This window comes from Moschus berezovskii, chromosome 26 (genome assembly GCF_049115385.1).
Source record: "Moschus berezovskii isolate FMDL1 chromosome 26, NW_MosBer_1.0, whole genome shotgun sequence".
Lineage (NCBI taxonomy): Eukaryota > Metazoa > Chordata > Mammalia > Artiodactyla > Moschidae > Moschus > Moschus berezovskii.
In genome coordinates this window covers 29,835,289-29,858,902 of record NC_142485.1, presented here as the reverse complement: position 1 = coordinate 29,858,902, position 23,614 = coordinate 29,835,289, and the positions used below count along the sequence as shown (strand labels likewise).

Here is a 23,614-nt window from a genome sequence, read left to right as displayed (position 1 = left end):
TTGTATTAGATGTCATGCATAAAGACACCTTAATGAAATGTACTCTAATGTATACAGAAAGAAAATAGAGATTCATACTTTTTTTGGGTGAACTAAGGCATGCTTGTTCAGGCTTTAAGGTCTTAGTGCTGAGCCTTAGACTGCAGACAGTGAAACAGAATAATCTGCATCAAAAATAGAAATTTTACCATCTGAACTTAATTATGTTAAAAAGAATGAGAAAACTGTCTGCAAACAAGCTGCATGTCTCACAGCTTCTGGGTAGACAGAGGTTATCTGCATAGTAAGTAAGAAAAAAAAACTATAAAATGTTCAAGTCTCAACTAAAAACCCAGAAATTCTAATTGAGTCCATTTATGTTTGCAATAGGGCTTACTTTAGAATAATAGCGTTTAGCTGTCGCCTCATCCTTTGTGACCCCCAAGCCGAGCTGCAGACACCGTGCGTGGTAGAAAGAGGCCATGGCCATGCCTCTGCTGATGAATTCTGGGAGACAGTCCGTGACCTGGGCTATCATGGGGATGTCGTGAACCTCATCATAGTCGGCTATCCTGGAACACCCAGTCGTCAAGTTTAAAAACACTATCACTTAGGGTTTACATTTTTATAAACATATCCAGAAATTGTCCTTGTGCCCCAAGTGGTTTCCCTAGCATTTCTACAAGTTTTAGAACCAAATTATTTGCTGTATGGGGAAGGGTAAATAGTCAACTAACACAAGTGGAAGAGGAACTAACCACAGTGGTTACTTTACAGCCCCTCTAGGATTACACTCGGAGAAGGCAATGGCAAGCCACTCCAGTACTCTTGCCTAGAAAATCCCATGGATGGAGGAGCCTGGTAGGCTGCAGTCCGTGGGGTTGCTAAGGGTCGGACAAGACTGAGCGACTTTACTTTCACTTTTCACTTTCACACATTGGAGAAGGAAATGGCAACCTACTCCAGTGTTCTTGCCTGGAGAATCCCAGGGACAGGGGAGCCTGGTAGGCTGCCGTCTATGGGGTCGCACAGAGTTGGACACGACTGAAGTGACTTAGCAGTAGCAGTAGCAGAATTACACTTGTCAGGCTTAATAACCACTAGAAAACATTAAGTTTAAAATATTACTACAAAAACTCTTACCACTTTGCAGATGTAAACAACGGAGAGAAAAGCAGTCTTCTCTCTCTTTGGGTATTTAAACATCAACCCTGAATTTGGACTTCAGTCACAGAGGACCGGAAAACACATTGAGAAACTTGCACATCTATGTTAGTGGACAATAAAACGTCATTCGTTATAACCCTGAGATGGACAATTATATGGAAGAGTCCATTCCATGTCAACTGTGATACTGTAGGAAACGGGAATATGGACAATAATGGAAAGTTCCAAAGATTTTTAAAGGACTGTTTGAAGTCTTAGTTCTACCCAGATGGGCTCTTGGGAGATTTGAGACACTGGAGACCACACCTTTAAGTATCCTGCTGCCTGGAGCCCATGATGCTGGGGAGGTGACGGCAAAAGGCGTTCCTTCATCCTCCAGTGTGATGTCCATTTCACACTGGGTGCCTGTGGGCGGGCATGTAGGCAGGGAGATGGCGGCATGGCCTTACAGCCATTCTAGAGGACACCACGTTCTCTTTCTCCTGGCGTGTTGCGTTTGTGCATTGTGGATAGAGGCGGGAAAGTACATGGCCTCAGAACAAATTTCCATATCCTTTATGTTAGTGTTGAGTCTTTTAACCATTCTCATTTTGCTGTCCTCATCAAGCTACAGTGTAACTGTACAGTTACAGAACCCGTGGCTGAGGGTGTAGGAAGAAAACATTTCTCACGTGCCAAGCTATGTTAAATGCTTTATATTCACTATTATTTTTAATCAAGAAGAAAATACTTCTGCAAGATTGCAAAAGAACAACTGGTGCCCTCAGAAGTAAAATTTGCTTAAGATCACTTAGCCGGCATATAGAGCAAAGAGCAGTGAAATCATGTAGATTGATGGCACAGATGTTTCATCAATCACTATCTGATATGGTAGCCACTGGCTGTGTGTGTCTGTTTAAATTAAAATCCAATGAAAGTTACAAGTTAAGTCCTCAGTTGCACTGGCCACTTTGCAAGTGCCAATAGCCATCATTTCCAATACTGCAGTGAGTTCTATTAAACAGACCAGGCACAGAACATCTAGTAAGTTTTTGTAAATACTTTTATCCAGCTTACTCACCTTTTGGAAAATGCAACACACTTTGTAAAGAACTTCATCTTATAGTAATACTCCACGAGATTCCCTTGAGCATAGACGTTGCCACGCTCTGCTGCTTCCCTCAGGCAGTGCAGGGCGGCCTCAGTGTCCTGGCGGATACCTTGTCCGTAGAAGTACATGAGCCCCAGGGCACCCTGAGACTCTAGGTTTCCATTGCCACAAGCTTCTGAATGCCAATAAAATGCCTAAGAAAAAGCATAAATCCATAGTATTCACAAGGTGGAATTTAATTCATCTCTAGGACACAGCTCCAGCCTCTTGAACACAGGTCAGGCTAGCACCAGTTTCACACGCCTCAGAGAGGGTGCTGAGGGAGGCTCCCCTGTTGTCTCCCCACAGTGCAGGCCAGGTCACCGGCTTGAGCTCAGCTATTCAGGTTTTGGGATTTTCAAGTTTTCCAGAGGAAGCACAGAGAAGGTGGGAAACAGGAACCAAGTGTCTGAACGGCTTTGTAAAGCGGCCCAGCAAGGAGACCAGCTGATGATGTTAGATGGTGGCCATCTCTCAGACCCACTTGGAGCTCTGACAGGACCAAAGACAACCAAGGGTACAAACCTGCATGTGATCCAAGCACATCTGCCCTGTGAATCTGAGTTCACAGTGATTTCCAGGTAGCTGTTCAGCTATCTGCCAAGGATCGGGGCAGGGGTTGTGGCGCAGGGAGTGAGTGGTGGTGGTTATGTGCCTCCTACAAGCTTGCCTTGAACACCTCATTTTCTCCTCCCTGTAAGATTTCTTGGAAACAGTTCCCATCACTGATGATTAAGAGAGACTGTACTAACTCAGCCTCCTCTTTTACCTATTATGGTAGAGTATTTTGTAGGTGTGTTTTCCACAGCACACAAAGTGCTCACATCTGTGGTCTCCTTTGGTAGAAGGAGGCAGCATGCATAGTTGAGGAAAGGGCGAGATGAGCTTGGAGATCCTAATATATCAGCTTTCTTTACATTTTAAAGAATGATGAGCTATTCAGGACTACATACGTATTCCTCACTATCCTCCATTCACAGAAGGAATAGTGAGCCAAATATTAATCTACACATGACCCTACAGTCTTATCAAATGAACCGCTGTTACCTTCTCAAGCTCTTTGGGCTCCTTTGTTGAGTAATACAATCCTAGGATACTCTGAGCCTTCACGCTAGCTTTTGGGTTTCCATTGTCTGCAGCAAAAAGCCACAGTCTAGAAGAGAAGAAGGCCAGTTATTCTTTGTTTAGAACATTTGATTAAAACAAAACCTTGTTCTTAGGCCAGATTACCTTTCAGCTTCCTTGTCTGATCGTTTAACACCTTTTCCTTCATAATAAGCTCTCCCAAGGTTGTAAGCTGCTGCAAATTTTAAGTGTCTTGCTCTGGGGCATGGAGAATCAACAATTTTCTTCATATATTCCACTCCTTTTTCCTTCCACAAAGGAAAAGAACAAGACAGAAAGTCCCAGTTTAGTTTTACCCAAATCCCAGTTTAGTTTTACTCAAACTAAGTTTTCTGATAATGCCATGAAGCGTTCATGCTCTGACATTATGTAGAGTCTCGAGTCTGTACCTAACAATATGGTTGTCCTGGAGTCTGCAGGGATAGAAATAAAAGGCCATCTCCTGAGTCAGTGTTCCTAGGACCTCTGGGATGTAAGGCATTCCTCCCATATTACAGCTTCCACAGTTGCATCACATCTCAATATGAGTTCCTTTGTCTCTTCTCATGGTCCTTATTTTGAATCAGCACAGTTCTTAGAACTTGTCAAAGTGTAAGAATAACCAGACACTTTCAACTTTTTAACCCTTACAGGATGCATGTGAGCCCTAAACCCTGTCTTTAAGTGCACTTTCCCTAGCTGTGCTCAGTGATAAATTTATATCTACTACACACATCTTCATATGATGTCTGTGTAGTCACAAAACACAGAAGACATCCTAACTGCTAATAAAAGGCTTGCCCTGTCTCCGAAAACCCAGCCACAAACTGTTTACCAAACCAGGTTCCTCTTGCCCAATGCCCAGCAAGCCAAAACACTGAGACACCAAGGTTTGCAGCAAGGAGGGTTTACAAGGCAGCCAAGTAGTTGGGAGAATAAATCTCAAATTCTGCCCGCTGCAAGGCAGGGGTATTTATGGGATGAAGAAAGCAGTCATTGGAGGCATGGGTAGCGTGGGGAAAAGTGACTGGAAAAAGGTGTGGGAGTCTTTGTTCTGTGCAAGTGTACCTAAGCTATAGGGCTCTGCATGTTCAAAAAGTCACCAAGCAATGGACACTTGTGCATGCCCAGATGAAGAGCCGATGGTTCCATCCCATCTGAACCAGCTCAGCTCGAAGTAGACATACCTGATTTCAGGTTCCTAAAAGGAGCTTGGGCAAGCGTCTTGTTTAGGCTACATGCTGCCTGGGAGACATACCAGTCTTAAAAGCACCTGGATTAGTGAAGGCAATCGAAATTGATCTGAACGTGGTTTCAGACCCCACCTTACCTTTTGACCATTTCTCACTCTTGAGGAAAAGGGGCAAGGACAGATCTGGTTAATTCCTGCTAACATGGGTTTGAATCAATCTCTTAAGCACTTATTTGAGAATATGTTCCTGGTTTCAAGTGAACATCTTTTTTAATGTGGATGATTTTTAAAGTCTTTATTGAATTTGTTATGACATTGCTTCCGTTTTATGCTTTGGTTTTTTGGCTGGGAGGCATGTGGGGTCTTAGCTTCCCAACCAGGAATCAGACCCGCACCCCCAATACTGGGAGGCGGAATCTCAACTGGATCACCAGGCAAGCCCCTCAAGTTAACATTGTGATCCCAAACAAATATCACTTATGCACCAGCTGGCGGGGTATTCATAGGCTCAACACTGGTAATAAAACTTGTAGATAAATATGTACCAGGTTGGGAGCGGGGACAACTATGTACCCTCTGAGGGCACACAGAATACCAGACATGTTAAAACTTAAGACTCTCATCCTTGGGGATTTTATCTGGGACACAGCGAGCCAGGGATCTCTGTCTTATAATACTTTTTACCTATTGGAGTGTCTTGATCATTATCAGTTGACGGAAACACTTAGATAATATGGAAGGGACACAGGTTGGGAAAGTTGTGTGGTTTCTGAAATATCCTCACCAAACAGAACCTTGGCAAGGGGAGATGCCAAAGGTTTGGTTTTGTTTTTTACTCTGAGTACAGGAAGAAAAGACAAAATTTTCATTTAGTCAAGAAAATAAAGGACAGGAAATTTACTGATTAGCCTAATTCAATAGTCACACCTGAAGTCACAGTGAACTTAGGGATGGTCAACAATTAATGACAGGCACAACTAAGGGCTCAACATGATCAAATACAGAAGGTTTTGGATGACAGCCAAAAGGTAGAGAAATTACCTACTTTTGCCAAAGACTGAAAAATTCTGATCACTGAACTGTCCTTCCAAGCCTGGGAGGTTATAAACAAAGAGAAAGCGGAACAAAACAATCTGATAACTAATGAGTTATTTAAATTGCTCTCTGAATTTTATTTTCTCACACCCACCACCAAAGCAACCCCATTCACCTTTCTCTCTCATGGCTTCTTCCTCAATTGAAACTTGAAATCTGTTGGGGGTTCACTGGCCCACTGGGTGAAGCTAGGGTTGATATTCCTCCTGCAGTGTGGTTTCCCTCTCCAGGCCAGTTCCTCATAAGGTCCCAGCTGGGCTTCACAATGTTTAGTCTCCATAACTTCAGTCTAGAGGCTCAGTACCTCCTCCTTTAAGAACTTCTGAAAAGGGTTTTGCTGTGCTTCCAAAGCTGAGGACCCAAATATGGCAGAAGCCGGCCACTTCCAGAGATTCCTGCAGTAGTCTCTTGGTGGGGGCTGCAGCTCTGCCTAGAGCTCCCCTTCTGTCAGAGGGCAAGTCTCTGTCCTTGTGAGAGTTCAAAACCCAAATATTTACCAGAGGGCTGCGAACTCTGCTTTTTCCTGGATACTTGATAGCCTCGTTCAACCAAAAAGGCTGAAATCAAAATCATGTTCTGGCAACTTCCCTGGTGGTACAATGGATAGGAACCTGTCTGCCAATGTAGAGCACACAGGTTGGATCCCTGGTCTTGGAGCAACTAAGCCCATATGCCAACAACTGTTAAGCCTGTGCTCTAGAGCCTGGGAGCTGCAACTACTGAAGCCCGCACGCCTAGAGCCCATGCCCAGCAAAGAGAGAAGCCACTGCAATGAGAAGCCCAAGCATTACAACGAAGAGAAGCCCCTGCTCACCGCAACTAGCAAAAAGCCTACACAGCAACAAAGACCCAGCATAGCCAAAAAAATAAAGAAAAACCATATTCTGGTCTCAAGTGTCCTTTATCTTACTGGTAATCTGAATACCATCCTACCTCCCTCATTGAGTTGAGGGTCCCTTAATCTTTTGCCAGGATTTCTCCAAATATGATGGGTGAAGTTTTAAATCCTCGAGGAAGTACTGTCTGGCAGTACTGTTGTTTTAACTCTTAGTATCAGATCTTCCCACTTGAAAGCAAACAACTTTTGGGATTTAAAACAAGGACGTGCAAGAAAAGGCACCTGTCACCTCTCATACAGTAGACCGACACTTTGCAGACAGATCAGTGACACAGTGCAGGGCTTAGAGACTGCCCCATGAGCCTCTTTTACAATCTGACTGCTCTTAAATCCTGTACAAGCCGACTTCATGTGATGCCCTAACTTATATAGGCCTAGCTCTCCGCTCTTGCTGATCTCTCCTCCACCCAGGCTTCTGGACTCCTGTTTGCAGTCTCTCCTGGAATAGCTGCAGGCTGTTCTCTTTGGGGGTACAAGCCTGCTCTGTTAGTACTTTAACGCTCAGGTGCAAAGGTAACCGTGGTATTTAGTAAATCTCTCAGAAGGGGAATGGGACATTCAGGCATATATACAAAGTTATGCTTTTTCCCCATCTGACAGTCTAGCTCCTGGAAAAAAAGGCATTTTCAGGTTTTCTTTGGACACCTCAGCTCAATCCCCAGTAGCCAATTCCTAACATTTAGACAGTCAGACACAGACATACATGGACAAGCAAGACTAAAACAAAACCATGGCCCTGGGCCTGTGACCTGGACAGAGGCCTGTCACCTTCTGCACGGTCTGCCAGAGTCCCTCCAAGTGGACCTCTGGTCCGTTATCCATTCAGGGCTGCAAAGACAATCTAGGCATAGTTGTGTTTAACAAAGTTACTCACCCAAAAGAAATCTTCCAAACCCAAAAGCCCCAAACCTCCAAATATACTACTGAAAATCAGGTCTGATTGCTCACCGCTCAGAAGCCAACCCTTGAGAGGCAAGTCTGGTGGAAAGTAAAGTGTTTTTCATTCCGGAGGCCAGCAGTGGGACAGAACGCTGGACTCAAGTCCGAAAGCCAACTCCTCACTGACAATCATAGTTGGAGAGGGGGCTGCATGCAGAACAGCACCATCAGTTCTGACAGTCACCTTGAAATTGGTCGTGAACTGGTCTGACCAGCGTCATCTTGATTGTTTTAAGTACACTTAATCTTCAGTTCCAGGGATTGTTTGTTTTCATTTCTTTGGGGCCAGTTCTCATGGCTAGTCTGGTTATTATGTATTTAATTTCTTCTACCTGGTGGGGGTTTCAGTGGCTACAAAACAGCTCAACAGATGTGGTTTAGAACATTATCTGTAGCCCTTGAGGAGGAACTAAAGGTCCTTGGCTTCATTTAATGACTGAAGTAATGCTTCAACACTTTCATTTCTCTGAATTCATTCTTTGACTGAAATTTTTCTCCCTGCAAAAGGCAGGAAGAAGATGCGTGGGTGGGGCTAGGGCGGTGGCAGGAGAGGGGAACGAAGGCCATAGGGTCTGCTTGTCCCCAGGTCCTCAGCACCTGCAAGGGGCCAACAAGCCACGGGTGAAAGGTTCATTTTTACTTACCTCTTGGCTGGCTCACCACATCTGTTACCAAACTAGATTTGTCTTGCCAGACACTGCAAGCCAAACGCTGAGACACCAAGGTTTGCAGCAAAAAGAGGGTTTATTTGCAAGGCAGTCAAACCAGAAGACAGGAAGAAGAAATCTCAAAACAGTTTCCCAAGGCAAGTGGCTCCAGGTATTCGCAGAATAATGAATAACGCAGCATGGCAGTTGGAGGTGTGGGGAGCATGGTGGGCATGGGGAAAGGTGTAGTGACTGGTGGGTAATTTTCACTCTGCGCAGGTGTGACTAAGCTACAGGCTTCTCCGCACATTTAAAAGATCACCAAGCAATGGACACCTGTGGATGCCCAGCTGGAGGGTGGGTGGCCCGATCCAGTCTCAACCAGCTGCTCAAACTAGATGCAGCTGACTCCCAGTTTCTAGACAACCACTTGGGCAATGGTTTATGCTCATGCTGCCTGGAGGGCATGTTAGCTTTAAAACAATCTTGACAAAATGAAGGCAGGTGAAATGGACTTACTCCTCAGTTTCAAAACCCTCAAAAGTCACTCCAAAGAAAAAAATAATATTTAACAGTCATGTACAGCTGTATACACTTCATTCTAACTTTTACCCCCCACTGCTCTCTCAAAATGCTGTTGTTGGCTAAACAACACAGTAAAAGATGAGAAAATAAAGGTGTTTTCCTGGGTCCCAGATCACTTGGATCTATTTCTGTGAGTGTGTGAGGTAGGTGTCTACCATTCCCCCCAGCTTGTTAGGAAGAGAGAACTTAGGGTACCACCACAGTAGAGTGAAGTGTCTAAGTAAATCCTCCCACAGATGGCAGTGATTAAACGGGCCAAACATACAGAACCACTTTGTAAAGGCACTAGGAAGTTTACCAAAGCAAACATAAACTGGAAAAGGGATAACTCTTGAAAACTGCAACTGAAGGGGATCCTTGAAATTCAGTAAACCCCAGATAGGATACACAAAAACCCTCTCCTAGGCACACATCATAGTCAAACTGCTGAAAGCTATAGACACCTTGCAAGCAGCCAGAGAAAAAGGCCACATTACATACAGGAAACATAATACAGAGCTTCCCTGGTGGTTCAGATGGTAAGGTATCGGCCTGCAATGCAGGAGACAGGGGTTCGATCCCTGGGTCTGGAAGATCCCCTAGAGAAGGGGATGGCAACCCACTCCAGTATTCTTGCCTGGAGAACTCCATGGACAGAGGAGCCTGATGGGCTATAGTCCATGGAGTCACAAAGAGTCAGACACGACTGAGCGACTAACACACAATACAGAGACTGACTTCTCATGAGAAGCCAGATTTTAGAATGGCACTTCTGAAGTGGAGGAAGAAAGAGCTCAACCCCAGAACAATTCATTAGAATTGAAGGTAGACTGAGGACATTTTCAGGTACTCACAATTGGAGATAACTCATCACCTGCACATTATACAAGAAATGTTCTTCAAAGGAAGTTTTTCAGGTTGAAAAGAAATGGAATACAGAGTCAAACGGGATCCCACCTTGATAGGAAGGACTGAAGAGCCCCAGAAATGGTAAATATGTACAAATATAAAAGATAAACAGGCACATATATACATACTTGTGTGTATGTATTTTTTCCTCTCAATTTATTTCCAAAGATATATGATTAAAGTAAACACAACTATTTTGTATTTGGGGATTTACAATGTAAATTTCAAGACATTTCAGGTCTACCACACAAAGCACATTTGGTTCAACCAGACTCTGGGTCAAATTAGGCTCAAGAACAACTCAGTAAATTTATAAAGTGATAAAAATTAAAAGAATTTGCTTTTTGCCCCGTTACGTTGGTGTTAACTGAAGGGACCTACAGAAGCCATCTTCCTTTTTGCTCCTTTGGTCTCCATATGCAATCACATCAAAGTCATTCTACTTTGTGGAACTGCCATATCCCAACCCACTGAATCTACCAATTCTCCTCATCTCTCCACACCTTCATGTTCTTCCCGCATTATCAGCTTATTCTATATCTGTCACTGTACTCATTCCTCTGTTCCTCTTGCCCTCCATGACACTCACTCACGAGGCCAATACCGTATGTTCTCCCTACTCTGCTGAACATGAACTGAACATTGCTGAACATTGAACATGGCTGGAAAATAAATAACCATGCTAACAGGTCCTTCTTAAAATTTATGACTATAAATTTCAGAGCAAGCTCTCAGCCCTCACAAGTAATACTATCAATTTGTTTCAACAATAGTCTCTCCCACTTATCTCGAAGAGGGGATACTATTTCAAACCTCCTTTCTCTTCAAACTTCTGCTCTCCCTGCTCCCACTCCCCAGTCTCAGCTCATGGCTTCAATTTTTAAAATATTTTTATAAAAAGTATGGAACAGTTCATGAGTTTGTGTGTCATCTTTGCATAGGCTATGCATACAAGCTGCTAAAGCAAACACATGGCCTCACTTTTATTTCACTGAGAAATAAAATGTTACATACATTTAGGGAGAGGCAGGCAGCTGGCTATGTGGATCTCAGAATTAGTTTCTGGTATGAAGACATGATTGGAAAGCTTTTATAAAGTATGTATAGACAGTGTCAGCCATGGAACTGGATGAGCCTACTCAAGGAGAGAGTGAAAGGAGGCAGGAAGGGCTGAGGCCAAGGTTCTGACATATTTCAACATTAGATGGGAGAGAAGCAGCTAGCACAAGGGTCTGAGGAGCAGTTGTGAAGAGGCAAACAGAAAAAACTGTATTTCAAATATACAAACAATGGTAGAATGATGTGTGCAAAGTATGAGGGAGAATCAGATGAACTAAAGATATCTCAGATGCTAAGGGGAGAGGGTGTTACAAGGAGGGTGTGGTCAGCTGTATTAAATTTGGAGTAAATGCAGGCAATATAGTAATGGATAATGCAGGTTACTAAACTTTCAAAAATTAAACTATATATAGGTTACAACGAGTATCTTACAATTAATGCAAATATTTACTTTTACCGTTCATTTCATCATAGGGTACAATGATTATAAATATGGAAAAATGAAGAATTTCAGGAATTAGAGTATAGTTCTCATTATTAGCTTTATACAAGATAAAGTCAGGGAGGAAAATGTTTCTTGGGCACTTACTCCATGTGCCCCGTGTTAGTTATTTTTATGTGCTGTCATCCAATCTCATCAACAACTATGTGAGTTAGGTTAATGAGTTTTATTTTTTATGCTGCCTTCAATGGATTAACCTGGTAATGTATCCTTAAAGCTTTGTACTGATAAAAGTTCTGAGACTATGTCTGGACTTAGCTACTCTTTGTAGCTGATTGGGTTATGATCAATCATCAAGGTTGGCCACAATCAAAGGAGAGGGGAAATGACAGATGTATCTCTGAGGTTATTTATCTTCATTTTACAAATAAGGACACTAAAGCTAGAAATAATTTTCCCAAGATCATACTGCTAATAGGTGGCGAAACCAATGGTAAAGCCAAAATTTGAAAGCCTGTGTACCTTCACATTTTAGAATTTGTAATAGACCTACATGGATAGGACACCTTAGCAAGTGAATACAGGGAAATTAAATTCTAAATATCTTTGAAAATTTTAAAAATAAATTCCGTAGGAAATTTCTCTGTAATATGAGGCAAAAAAAGGGGAAAGAATTAAAAAATGAAAACCATAAAGCATAGAAAAAATTGTATTACCGATCTCCAAATCTCATAATTTATTCTTTCATCTTCAAGCATGCCAAAAATGAGGCCTAAAAATACTATTGATATACAATAGATTATTATACAGTATTTAAATGAAAATGTAGACTATATCTATTGACAATGAAGGACATTCAAAACACAGATGGAAAAAAAAAGATTACAATACAGTATGTATACTTGGTCTTAAATTTTAAAAATGTAGGTGTATATACACACACATAATTTTTTTCTGCATAGGGCAATACATGAAAGAATATGCTCTAAAATAATAACTATAATAACTTCATATTTGATAGGAAAATTTGGAGTGATCTTAATTTTGCTTATTTTCTAACTTCTCTCCATGTTCATGTAGCTTTAAAGTAACTTTTTAAGAACAAAGGAAAACATTTTAAAACATAAATGTTATTGATGGCTAATAGTAGCAAGGAGGGGGCAAAAAGAAATTTTGTCTTCATGTAAATGCTGAAAGAACAGATAGTTATTTAAATATGAGTACAGATATATATTATTAAAATATAAATAATTTTAAATATATCAAATAATCCAGAAACCATGAAATCTTAAACACTGAACAAAACAATAACTTACAGAGTCTGTGGCCGTCCCCAGGCCATCATAATACATCACTCCTAGCTGGTAAGTTGCCTGATGATCCTTTTCCTTGATTTCTTCAAACTGTTCTAATGCTTCTTCATACCATCCCTGTAAGATCCCAGGATATATTGAATTATTTTCTTTATTATCTTAAAGGAATCAGAGATACTTAGTTCCCACCAAAATCTAGCTAGCAGCACCAAATAAAACAAAAAAAGACAAACAAATTTATGGAATTTACAAGTGAGCCACTGACAACATCAACACACTATAAAAATCAGTAAAATAAACCTAAACATGGCAACTGAGGGAAGTAACGAGGAGGAACCTAGGAGGGACTTTCTTTGACTTTCACTCTTATTCTTGGATATTGCTGAACTACCCTCTAATGATAGCATAGCTTGGTGCTCGTCCCAACCTGTCATAATCACTCATCACTCCCAGAATCTGAGAAACTTCAGAGTTGGGGCCAAAGTCTGTGAGAAAAGAAAAGCATCGGGACACCCATTATTATTAAATATCCCCTCTAATATGGATCTTCCAGTTTTGCCATTTTCTAGCTAAAGAAGACACAGAAAAGCAAATGTGTGCTTCTCAAAAATTATCTTCCTCCCATATGTCCTATAGAAACCTCCATGTCATGTCATTCATTTAAGACTCCTTAGCATCATAGGACGGACAAGGCAATGGCCACTCCAGTACTCTTGCCTAGAAAATCCCATGGACGGAGGAGCCTGGTAGGCTGCAGTCCGTGGGGTCACTAAGGGTCGGACACGACTGAGCGACTTCACTTTCACACACTGGAGAAGGAAATGGCAACCCACTCGAGTGTTCTTGCCTGGAGAATTCCAGGGACGGGGGAGCCTGGTGGGCTTCCGTCTATGGGGTCACACAGAATCAGACACGACTGAAGTGACTTAGCAGCAGCAGCATCATAGGATATAATAAGAAATATGCTAAAGTGTAAGGAACAAACATGGAGCTTGTATCTTCATCCCCCATGGAAAATATCTTACATTAAAGAATAAATCATTTGTAATAGTGGAAAAAGAGTCTCTGAGTTGAAAGGTCAGTACTAGGATGAGAAGGCCTGACAAAAACAACTTCTGGAAAACACAGAAACTACTGAATTTCTCTTTTCCTAAACTGTAATTAATCAACAAATTGATAAAATTAATAAAAATTGCACCAAAATGCTAACAATAAGTTAATAACTTGTAAAGATTCATTCTCTTTTCTGGCTAATGTTTGGCCAAGATATGAAGGCGGGGAAACTCAGAATACTCTATACAGAGAAAGAGAAGAGAAGACCTTACAGTTTTTGTGATTTTAAATGTCATATACATGCTGGAAAAATCTCAGATATATATTTACTTTCAACTCTGGCTTTTATTTTGAGATCTAAAGTATTACATGTAGTTTCTACTTTGAAACCTTATAGTTGGATGATGAAGGGGAATCTTAAACATAAAATGTCCAAAAACTGAACTCTTGGTTTCCTCAAAACTCACCCACATCTCCATTTTTCTGTCCATGCCACCATTACTTGTGTCTCCAAAATAAATCCAGAACCCAGTTCCACTGCTACCACTCTGGTCAAGACCACCATTCTCTCTTGCCCCAACTAGTATCAGTTCAGTTCAGTTCAGTTGCTCAGTCCTGTTCGACTCTTTGAGATCCCATGAATCACAGCATGCCAGGCCTACCTGTCCATCACCAACTCCCGGAATTCACTCAAACTCACGTCCATTGAGTCGGTGATGCCATCCAGCCATCTCATTCTCAGTCGTCCCCTTCTCCTCCTGCCCCCAATCCCTCCCAGCATCAGAGTCTTTTCCAGTGAGTCAACTCTTTGCATGAGGTGGCCAAAGTACTGGAGTTTCAGCTTTAGCATCAGTCCTTCCAATGAACACCCAGGACTGATCTCCTTTAGAATGGACTGGTTGGATCTCCTTGCAGTCCAAGGGACTCTCAAGAGTCTTCTCCAACACCACAGTTCAAAAGCATCAATTCTTCGGTGCTCAGCTTTCTTCACAGTCCAACTCTCACATCCATACATGACCACTGGAAAAACAACAGCCTTGACTAGACGGACCTTGGTTGGCAAAGTAATGTCTCTGCTTTCTAATATGCTATCTAGGTTGGTCATAACTTTCCTTCCAAGGAGTAAGCGTCTTTTAATTTCATGGCTGCAATCAGCATCCGCAGTGAGTTTGGAGCCCCCCAAAATAAAGCCTGTCACTGTTTCCACTGTTTCCCCATCTATTTCCCATGAAGTGATAGGACCAGATGCCATGATATTAGTTTTCTGAATGTTGAGCTTCAAGCCAACCTTTTCACTCTCCTCTTTCACTTTCATCAAGAGGCTTTTTAGTTCCTCTTCACTTTCTGCCATAAGGGTGGTGTCATCTGCATATCTGAGGTTATTGATATTTCTCCCAGCAATCTTGATTCCAGCTTGTGCTTCTTCCAGCCCAGCGTTCCTCATGATGTACTCTGCATATAAGTTAAATAAGCAGGGTGACGATATACAACCTTGATATACTCCTTTTCCTATTTGGAACCAGTCTGTTGTTCCATGTCCAGTTCTAACTGTTGTTTCCTGACCTGCATACAGGTTTCTCAAGAGGCAGGTCAGGTGGTCTGGTATTCCCATCTCTTTCAGAATTCTCCACAGTTTATTGTGATCCACAGAGTCAAAGGCTTTGGCATAGTCAATGAAGCAGAAATAGATGTTTTTCTGGAACTCTCTTGCTTTTTCCATGATCCAGCGGATGTTGGCAATTTGATCTCTGGTGCCTCTGCCTTTTCTAATACCTGCTTGAACATCTAGAAGTTCACAGTTCACGTATTGCTGAAGCCTGGCTTGGAGAATTTTGAGCATGACTTTACTAGCATATGAGATGAGTACAATTGTGTGGTAGTTTGAGCATTCTTTGGCATTGCCTTTCTTTGGGATTGGAATGAAAACTGACCTTTTCCAGTCCTGTGGCCACTGCTGAGTTTTCCAAATTTGCTGGCATATTGAGTGCAGCACTTTCACAGCATCATCTTTCAGGATTTGAAATAGCTCAACTGGAATTCCATCACCTCCACTAGCTTTGTTCGTAGTAATGCTTTCTAAGGCCCACTTGACTTCACATTCCAAGATGTCTGGCTCTAGGTGAGTGATCATTCCATCGTGATTATCCTGGTCGTGAAGATCTTTTTTGTACAGTTCTTCTGTGTATTCTTGCCACCTCTTCTTAATATCTTCTACTTCTGTTAGGTCCATACCATTTCTGTCCTTTATCGAGCCCATCTTTGCATGAAATGTTCCTTTGGTATCTCTAATTTTCTTGAAAAGATCTCTTGTTTTTCCTATTCTGTTGTTTTTCTCTATTTCTTTGCATTGATCGCTGAGGAAGGCTTTCTTATCTCTCCTTGCTATTCTTTGGAACTCTGAATTCAGATGCTTATATCTTTCCTTTTCTCCTTTGCTTTTCACTTCTCTTCTTTTCACAGCTATTTGTAAGGCCTCCTCAGACAGCCATTTTGTTTTTCTGCATTTCTTTTCCATGCGGATGGTCTTGGTCCCTGTCTCCTGTACAATGTCACAAATCTCCGTCCATAGTTCATCAGGCACTCTATTAGATCTAGTCCCTTAAATCTATTTCTCACTTCCACTGTATAATCATAAGGGATTTGATTTAGGTATATCTGAATGGTTTAGTGGTTTCCCCTACTTTCTTCAATTTAAGTCTGAATTTGGCAATAAGGAGTTCATGATCTGAGCCACAGTCAGCTCCTGGTCTTGTTTTTGCTAACTGTATAGAGCTTCTCCATCTTTGGCTGCAAAGAATATAATCAATCTGATTTCGGTGTTGACCATCTGGTGATGTCCATGTGTAGAGTCTTCTCTTGTGTTGTTGAAAGAGGGTGTTTGCTACGACCAGTGCGTTCTCTTGGCAAAACTCTATTAGCCTTTGCCCTGCTTCATTCCGTGCTCCAAGGCCAAATTTGCCTGTTACTCCAGGTGTTTCTTGACTTCCTACTTTTGCATTCCAGTCCCCTATAATGAAAAGGACATCTTTTTGGGGTGTTAATTCTAAAAGGTCTTGTAGGTCTTCATAGAACCGTTCAACTTCAGCTTCTTCAACGTTACTGTTTGGGCATAGGCTTGGATTACTGTAATATTGAATGGTTTGCCTTGGAAACGAACAGAGATCATTCTGTCATTTTTGAGATTGCATCCAAGTACTGCATTTCAGACTTTCTTGTTGATCATGATGGTTACTCCATTTCTTCTAAGGGATTCCTGCCCACAGTAGTAGATATAATGGTCATTTCTCTCTAAACTTGTCTTGGTTTTATACTTCCATTCCAGGCCATTCATCACAGTCTCAAAACACTTCCAACAGCTTCTCACTACTTTTGAAACAAGGTTCGTCTAGAGCCTTTCAGTTCAGTCGCTCAGTCATGTCTGACTCTTTGCGACCCCATGGACTGCAGCATGCCAGGCCTCCCTGTCTATCACCCACTCCCGGAGCTTGCTCAAAATCATGTCCATTGAGTTGGTGATGCCATCCAACCATCTCATCCTCTGTCATCCCCTTCTCCTCCTGCTTTCAATCTTTCCGAGCATCAGGCTCTTTTCCAATGAATTAGTTCTTCACATCAGATGGCCAAAGTATTGGAGTTTCAGCTTCAGCATCAGTGCTTCTAATGAATATTCAGGACTGATTTCCTTTAGGATGTACTGGTTGGATCTCCCTGCAGTCCAAGGGACTCTCAAGAGTCTTCTCCAACACCACAGTTCAAAAGCATCAATTCTTCGGCTATCAGCTTTCTTTATAGTCCAACTCTCACATCCATACATGACTACTGGAAAAAACATAGCTTTGACAAGATGGACCTTTGTTGGCAAAGTAATGTCTCTGCTTTTTAATATGCTCTCTATGTTGGTCACAACTTTCCTTCCAAGGAGCGAGCATCTTTTAATTTCATGTTTGCAGTCACCATCTGCAGTGATTTTGGAGCCCAAGAAAATAAAGTCTGTCTCTGTTTCCACTGTTTCCCCATCAATTGGCCATGAAGTGATGGGACCAGATGCCATGAAATTAATTTTCTGAATGTTGAGCTTTAAGCCACATTTTTCACTCTCCTCTTTCACTTTCATCATGAGGCTCTTTAATTCTTCTTTGCTTTCTGCCATAAGGGTGGTTTCATCTGCATATCTGAGGTTATTGATATTTCTCCCAGCAATCTTGATTCCAGCTTGTGATTCATCCAGTCCAGCATTTCTCATGATGTACTCTGCATATAAGTTAAATAAGCAGGGTGACACTATACAGACTTGACGTACTCCTTTCCCGATTTGGAACCAGTCTGTTGTTCCATGTCCAGTGCTAACTGTTGCTTCTTGACCTGTAGACAGATTTCTCAAGAGTCAGGTCAGGTGGTCTGGTATTCCCATCCCTTTCAGAATTTTCCAGTTTGTTGTGATCCACACAGTCAAAGGCTTTGGCATAGTCTATAAAGCAGTAGTAGATGTTTTTCTGGAACTCTTGCTTTTTCGACGATCCAATGGATGTTGGCAATTTGATCTCTGGTTCCTCTGCCTTTTCTAAATCCAGCTTGATCATCTGGAATTTTACAGTTCACATAGTGTTAAAGCCTGGCTTGGAGAATTTTGAGCATTATTTTGCTAGTGTGTGAGATGAGTGCAATTGTGCAGTAGTTTGAGCATTCTTTGGTATTGCCTTTCTTTGGGACTGGAATGAAAACTGACCTTTTCCAGTCCTGTGGCCACTGCTGAGTGTTCCAAATTTGCTGGCATACTGACGGCAGTACTTTCACAGCATCATCTTTTAGGATTTGAAATGGCTCAACTGGAATTCCATCACCTCCACTAGCTTTGTTTTAAGTGATGCTTCCTAAGGCCCACTTGACTTTGCATTCTATTCACATTGTAGAGCTCACCAAAGTCTTCTTCATCTCAGAAACGTTGCATTTGTTTTCCCTTCTACCTGGAATGACTTCCCTGTGGCTGTCTGCATTGCCTGTTTCCTGAAGTTTCAGTTTCAACAACAGGTCTTTCTGCCCGAACCCTAAGTTATTCTGTATCAGAGTAGCCAGTTAATTGCTTTCATAGTACTTTTAACTTATTTGTAATCATATATTAACTTGTTATCTTCCTTTTGACTATAAGCTCCATGAAACGGGGACCATTCTAATTCCCTCACCACTCTATAGCTAGTACCAAGCATAATAGTAGCAAATACTTATAAAGCACTTATTAAATGGCAGGCCCTATCAGCAAGTATTTTTATAATTAATATATCCTCATAATAGCTCTATGGCACACATATTATTACCCTTCCTTTAGAGATGAGGAAACTGAGGCACTAAGAAAGAGGTTAAGCCTTTGTGACCAAGGGTATAGTTAACAAGCAACAGAACCCAATTGAACCTACGCTCAAAGCTGAAAGATCATTATCTCTTAAACATTATGCTACCTGATCCTCAGAGTGACAGGTACGTGATGCTGCTGCTGCTGCTGAGTCACTTCAGTCGTGTCCGACTCTGTGTGACCCCACAGACGGCAGCCCACGAGGCTCCGCCATCCCTGGGACTCTCCAGGCAAGAACACTGGAGTGGGTTGCCATTTCCTTCTCCAACGCGTAAAAGTGAAAAGTGAAAGTGAAGTCGCTCAGTCATGTCCGACTCTTTGCGACCCCATGGACTGCAGCCTACCAGGCTCCTCTGTCCATGGGATTTTCCAGGCTAGAGTACTGGAGAGTCCTCAACAAATATTTGTTGCCAGAATGAAGGAAGGAGCCATAAAAAGATTAGTAAGTGGGATATAGGTGAAGGGTTGCCCAAGCATTCAAGAGAAAGTGAGGGGTTGGGGACAGAGGTCCCTTTTTGCATCTTCCCTTGGGGTTCAATGAACAATTGAAGTTATACTGCTGAAGCTGGAGTGATATCTTGCACAGGTCTACCTAGGCTTATTTTGCAAATCTCAGCATAATGTGGATAAAGAGGGAAACTCTCTCCTTAATCCATACAGAAACTTACTTAAAGCTACCTTTAAGTACTATTAATCGATAAGAATCAGGATTGTTAATAATATTTTACAAATGACACTGAATATTTTAGCAAAATATAAAAATTAGACTTTTTATTTTTATGCACAAATAGATTTCATAACAAAATGACTCCCATAAATGACATTCATTAGAATGACTTTTATGGAGAAAGGTCGAATAGCTCTGTAAGCTGGGACCAATGTATCAAGCTAAAAGCCACAAACACAATCTAGGGAATTTGACAGAACTTCCCTGGCTTAACAATGGTAAGGAACTCTATAGGAAACTGCTATGAAGATCTAACAATGGCTTTATATGAAATGAAAACAAATCCACAAAAACTGGTACCTCTTCAAAATACAGTTGACCTCGTAGGAAATATGCCATAGTATCCCCTCTTCTTATCCTTTCCTTCAAGAGCTGCAAGGCCTTATCCACCAAATTAGCATGGCTGTAATGATCTGGTTTTTTAAAAAGTAAAGAATTCCATCTTTACCCATATAATGTGAATTTTTTCTCTTAAAGTAATAAAGTATATAGAATTCATCTGACACTGTTTATACTGGTTTCCTTCCTAGTTCTCATTCCTAAAACTGACCTCCTTAGTTCAGGGAAAAAGCACCACCTTAGAAAAAAGAAAGCACTATCATAATACCAGACATTGTACCTTATATAATTAAGAAGTACATTGGTGGGCTGTCACACTAACCCTCTTTCCTCCTAGGCAGGAGCTCTAGCAATGGAGTCTGTGTGGAATTCTTTAGACAAAGCTGGCCTCTGTGAAATTCTTAATTTCAGTCTTAATTAGAACTACTCTAACTAAATGAGCTAACCATCCCCAATTTAATTTTTTTTAGGTCCAAAGAAAAATGGTAGCTTTAAACACCTATTTCAAATAAAGTATGGTACTGTCCTCTCTAACAGAAGTGACATCTGGCTTCTTTTTTCAAGAAGGGTGTTCTAAAGTCCTGAGAGTAAAACCAGGAGCAGGATCTCATGATGAAAGTTCTTCACTGATGATCTGCTACCAGATAAGCTGGGTAGCAATTCCACAGATTCTTACAGGAAAGCTAAAAAGGACTGTAAACTTAACCACTTCCTCGCCAGCAATAAGACTCATATTTCCTGGCTCTTTTTCTCTGGTGTACGTAATTAACATTTAGTGAAAATATTATCAGGACTTGTACTGGTCTCTTCCTTTCTCCACTGGAAGAATTAACCACTTCCTTGCCAGCAATAAGACTCATATTTGCTCTGGTGTACATAATTAACTTTAAGTGAAAATACTATCAGGACTTGTACCAGTCTTTTCCTTTCTCCATTGGAAGACTTTTGCATTCTTAGCAGCGAAGTGGGATAGAGAAGTATAAGAGGAGTTCTTGGGCAACTTTTCACTGGTCAACTTCATCCTGTCTCCACAGTGGGTATTCTGTAAAAGAGAATAAACTAATAATATGGTAGAAATATCTTCCGCCAGGAAAATGCACCAAGAGATTCCATTTCCACTTGACAGAAAGAGCATCCTCCCCTCATCACTGAGGGATAGGGCACCAAACTAACAGCTCTGGTATATGAGCATTCCTTCTTAGGAAACTAGGGCCTTTCACAGCTACGAGAAGCACAGCCCTCGTCCATGTCTGTTCCCACTGCATGGAGTCAATGACAAGAGCTATCTGCAAGTCCTCTCTGGCTGTGAAATCACATGCTCTAGCAAATCATGTCACCCACCACAGCTGCTGCCACTAGTAGGAATTGGTGACACTGCCCATAGATACAGTTCTTGTGCACTGGTACCTTCCCATTACCTCGTAACTGAAGCTCATCAAACTAATCCATTTTAAATGAAAGCACCTGTCTATTTTACCTGGGAATACACTTTTAACTGTGTTGTTCAGTTTTATCTTTCCATCTGTATTGGGTTTCCATGTTATAGGTGGATCACAGTTGAATGGAAAATCAGAGCCTTCATATAAAATGTAGAGGCCACCTCATGTGGGATGAAGAAGTCCAGGTTGGCCTAGGCTGAGGGTAGTGAGGCCGCAAACTCAGTTGTTGCTACGCTTTTTTGTTTACTCCATGGAATTCCACTGTTACAGCGTGCTCTCACCAATCAGGAACAAGCTTCCAGTAAAGCTTCCTGATTGGTGGTGAAGAGAACTCAACAGACCTTTAGCATGACTGGAAAGCCACAATCATACAATTTTATGATACTATTTTGGACAATAAATTGCTTTATTTATGAGAAGGGAGTGGCGACCCACTCCACTATGCTTGCCTGGAGAATTCCATGAAGAGAAGAGCCTGGTGAGCTACAGTCCATGGCGTTGCAGAGTCAGACATGACTGAGCGATTAACACACACAATGAGAATGAAGTGCAGAAAGGGAGATAAATCAGTATACCAGGGGAAAAAATCACCAAAGTATCTATATGATTTTTGGAAGAGGCATTTAATTTTTTAAGAGTTAATTTTCTCATCTGTAGTTTGGATTATAAATAGTTTGAACTAGAGGATTTCAAAATATCTGTTGCTAGATATGTAAACTTTGATTACATGATTCCAAAAACCTATGGTTGTACTAGTAAATATAGAAGTTTCCAAAGAACTTCAGGGTGAAGCAGTATTAGGAGAAGTATTTAGAAGAACTAAGACAATCCAAATACGATGATGTTCACAGCATGTCTGTTATCTCTGAATTGCCAGCATCTCGACTCTTGTGCTTTGGGGCCATCAGTAAGTAAATAAGGGTTACTTGAACACAAGTAAATCTGATAACCCAGGTGGCTACTAGGTGACTAAACTGGACAAAAGGGGTGATTCACCTCCAGGAGGGATGGAGTGCGATTTCATCACACTACTCAGAGCAGCATGCAATTTAAAATTTATGAATTGCTTATTTCTGTAATTTTCCATTCAATATTTTCAGACTATGATGGGCCTGAAACCACAGGAAGTGAAAATGCAGGTAACAGAGGACTACTGTAATTTCCTCCTTCTGTTCCAGGATCCATAGTCATCATGTTTCCTTAGCCTCCTCTGGTCTATGACAGATTCTCAGGTTTTCCTTGTTTTTAACAACTTTGACAGTTTTGTACTGGCCAGATATCCTGTAGAATGTCTCCAATCAGGGTTTACCTGATATTTTACTCATGGTTAGACTTGGGTTATGGACTTTTGGGAAGATGCAGAGGTGAAGTATCTTTTCGGCAGACCGCATCAAGGGTGCATGACTTATCACTGATGATAATAACAAAGACCTGGCCAGGGCAGTGTTTCACAGGTTTCTCCACCATGAAGTTACTTCCCCTCACTTCCCATACTCTACTTTTTGGAAGCAAGAGTCATTCTGCAGAGCCCACTACTCAGAGGAGGACGGGGTAGGGTAAGGATTAACCTCTACTTCCTGGAGTGAGGAATGTCTAAATGATGTGTTTGGAATGCTTTTGTAAAGAAAAGCTGTCTTGTTCCTTACTTCTTTCCTTCCTATCTATCCATCTTTATCAGTTATCTATTGACTTGGCCAAAAAATCCATTTGGGTTTTTCCATAAGATGTTACAGAAAAACCTGAACGAACTTTCTGACCAACCCAGTATCTATTCTTCGTGTCATAATATCCTGGAGCAGTAGTTGTTTAGAGTAACTATACAATTTATCATCTTTTCCAGGAAGTTTGAGTAAGCAAGGCTGCAAGGATTTATACAGTATAAACTAGGCACAGGAAGAATTTCTTTGTGGGAAATCCTTTTGCTTTTACATGTGCTAGTCACTCAGTGGTGTCCGACTCTTTGCAACCCCGTGGACTCTTAAGTCTCCAGGCTCCTCTGTCTATGTGATCTTCCAGGCAAGAACAGTGGAGTGGGCTGCCAGTTCCTTCTCCATTTACAATCATATTAGGATCATATATGGATTTCCTGACTGCCTATGCCAATGAAGGTCATAATTATACTGATTAGTTCAAGTCATTTTCAAACTGTGGATTTAAAAAAAAACTGTTAAAAATCAAAGACCATTTATTGAAATTCCAGCTCTGGCTATCATCTTCTGTCTTTGAAAGGTTTTCTTATTTGCAGTGATATATTATCTTCAGTATATGAGCT

At 41.4% G+C, this 23,614-nt stretch overlaps 1 protein-coding gene across 15 annotated transcripts in view; it reads right to left on the bottom strand.

Moving 5' to 3' along the window:
• LRP2BP (LRP2 binding protein) overlaps positions 1 to 23,614 on the bottom strand; it is a 39,120-nt gene that overhangs the window by 11,383 nt on the left and 4,123 nt on the right. For 8 of the 15 annotated variants that reach the window (XR_016036483.1, XR_008684530.2, XR_008684531.2 and 5 more), the window contains 7 exons: positions 20,819 to 20,945; positions 19,865 to 19,977; positions 12,441 to 12,554; positions 3,506 to 3,648; positions 3,323 to 3,428; positions 2,207 to 2,430; positions 377 to 551 (listed from right to left, as the gene is read on the bottom strand). Coding sequence is in view for 5 of the 15 variants with exons in the window: in XM_088832663.1 (XP_088688789.1) it covers positions 377 to 551; positions 2,207 to 2,430; positions 3,323 to 3,428; positions 3,506 to 3,648; positions 12,441 to 12,554; positions 19,865 to 19,977; positions 20,819 to 20,924 (981 nt within the window). In the remaining 10 variants the exon portion in view is untranslated. Of the gene's footprint in view, positions 1 to 376; positions 552 to 1,147; positions 1,247 to 2,206; positions 2,431 to 3,322; positions 3,429 to 3,505; positions 3,649 to 12,440; positions 12,555 to 19,864; positions 20,799 to 20,818; positions 20,946 to 23,614 lie in introns of those variants that run through there. The other 7 variants (XR_008684534.2, XR_008684533.2, XR_008684536.2 and 4 more) reach the window with 5 other exon arrangements.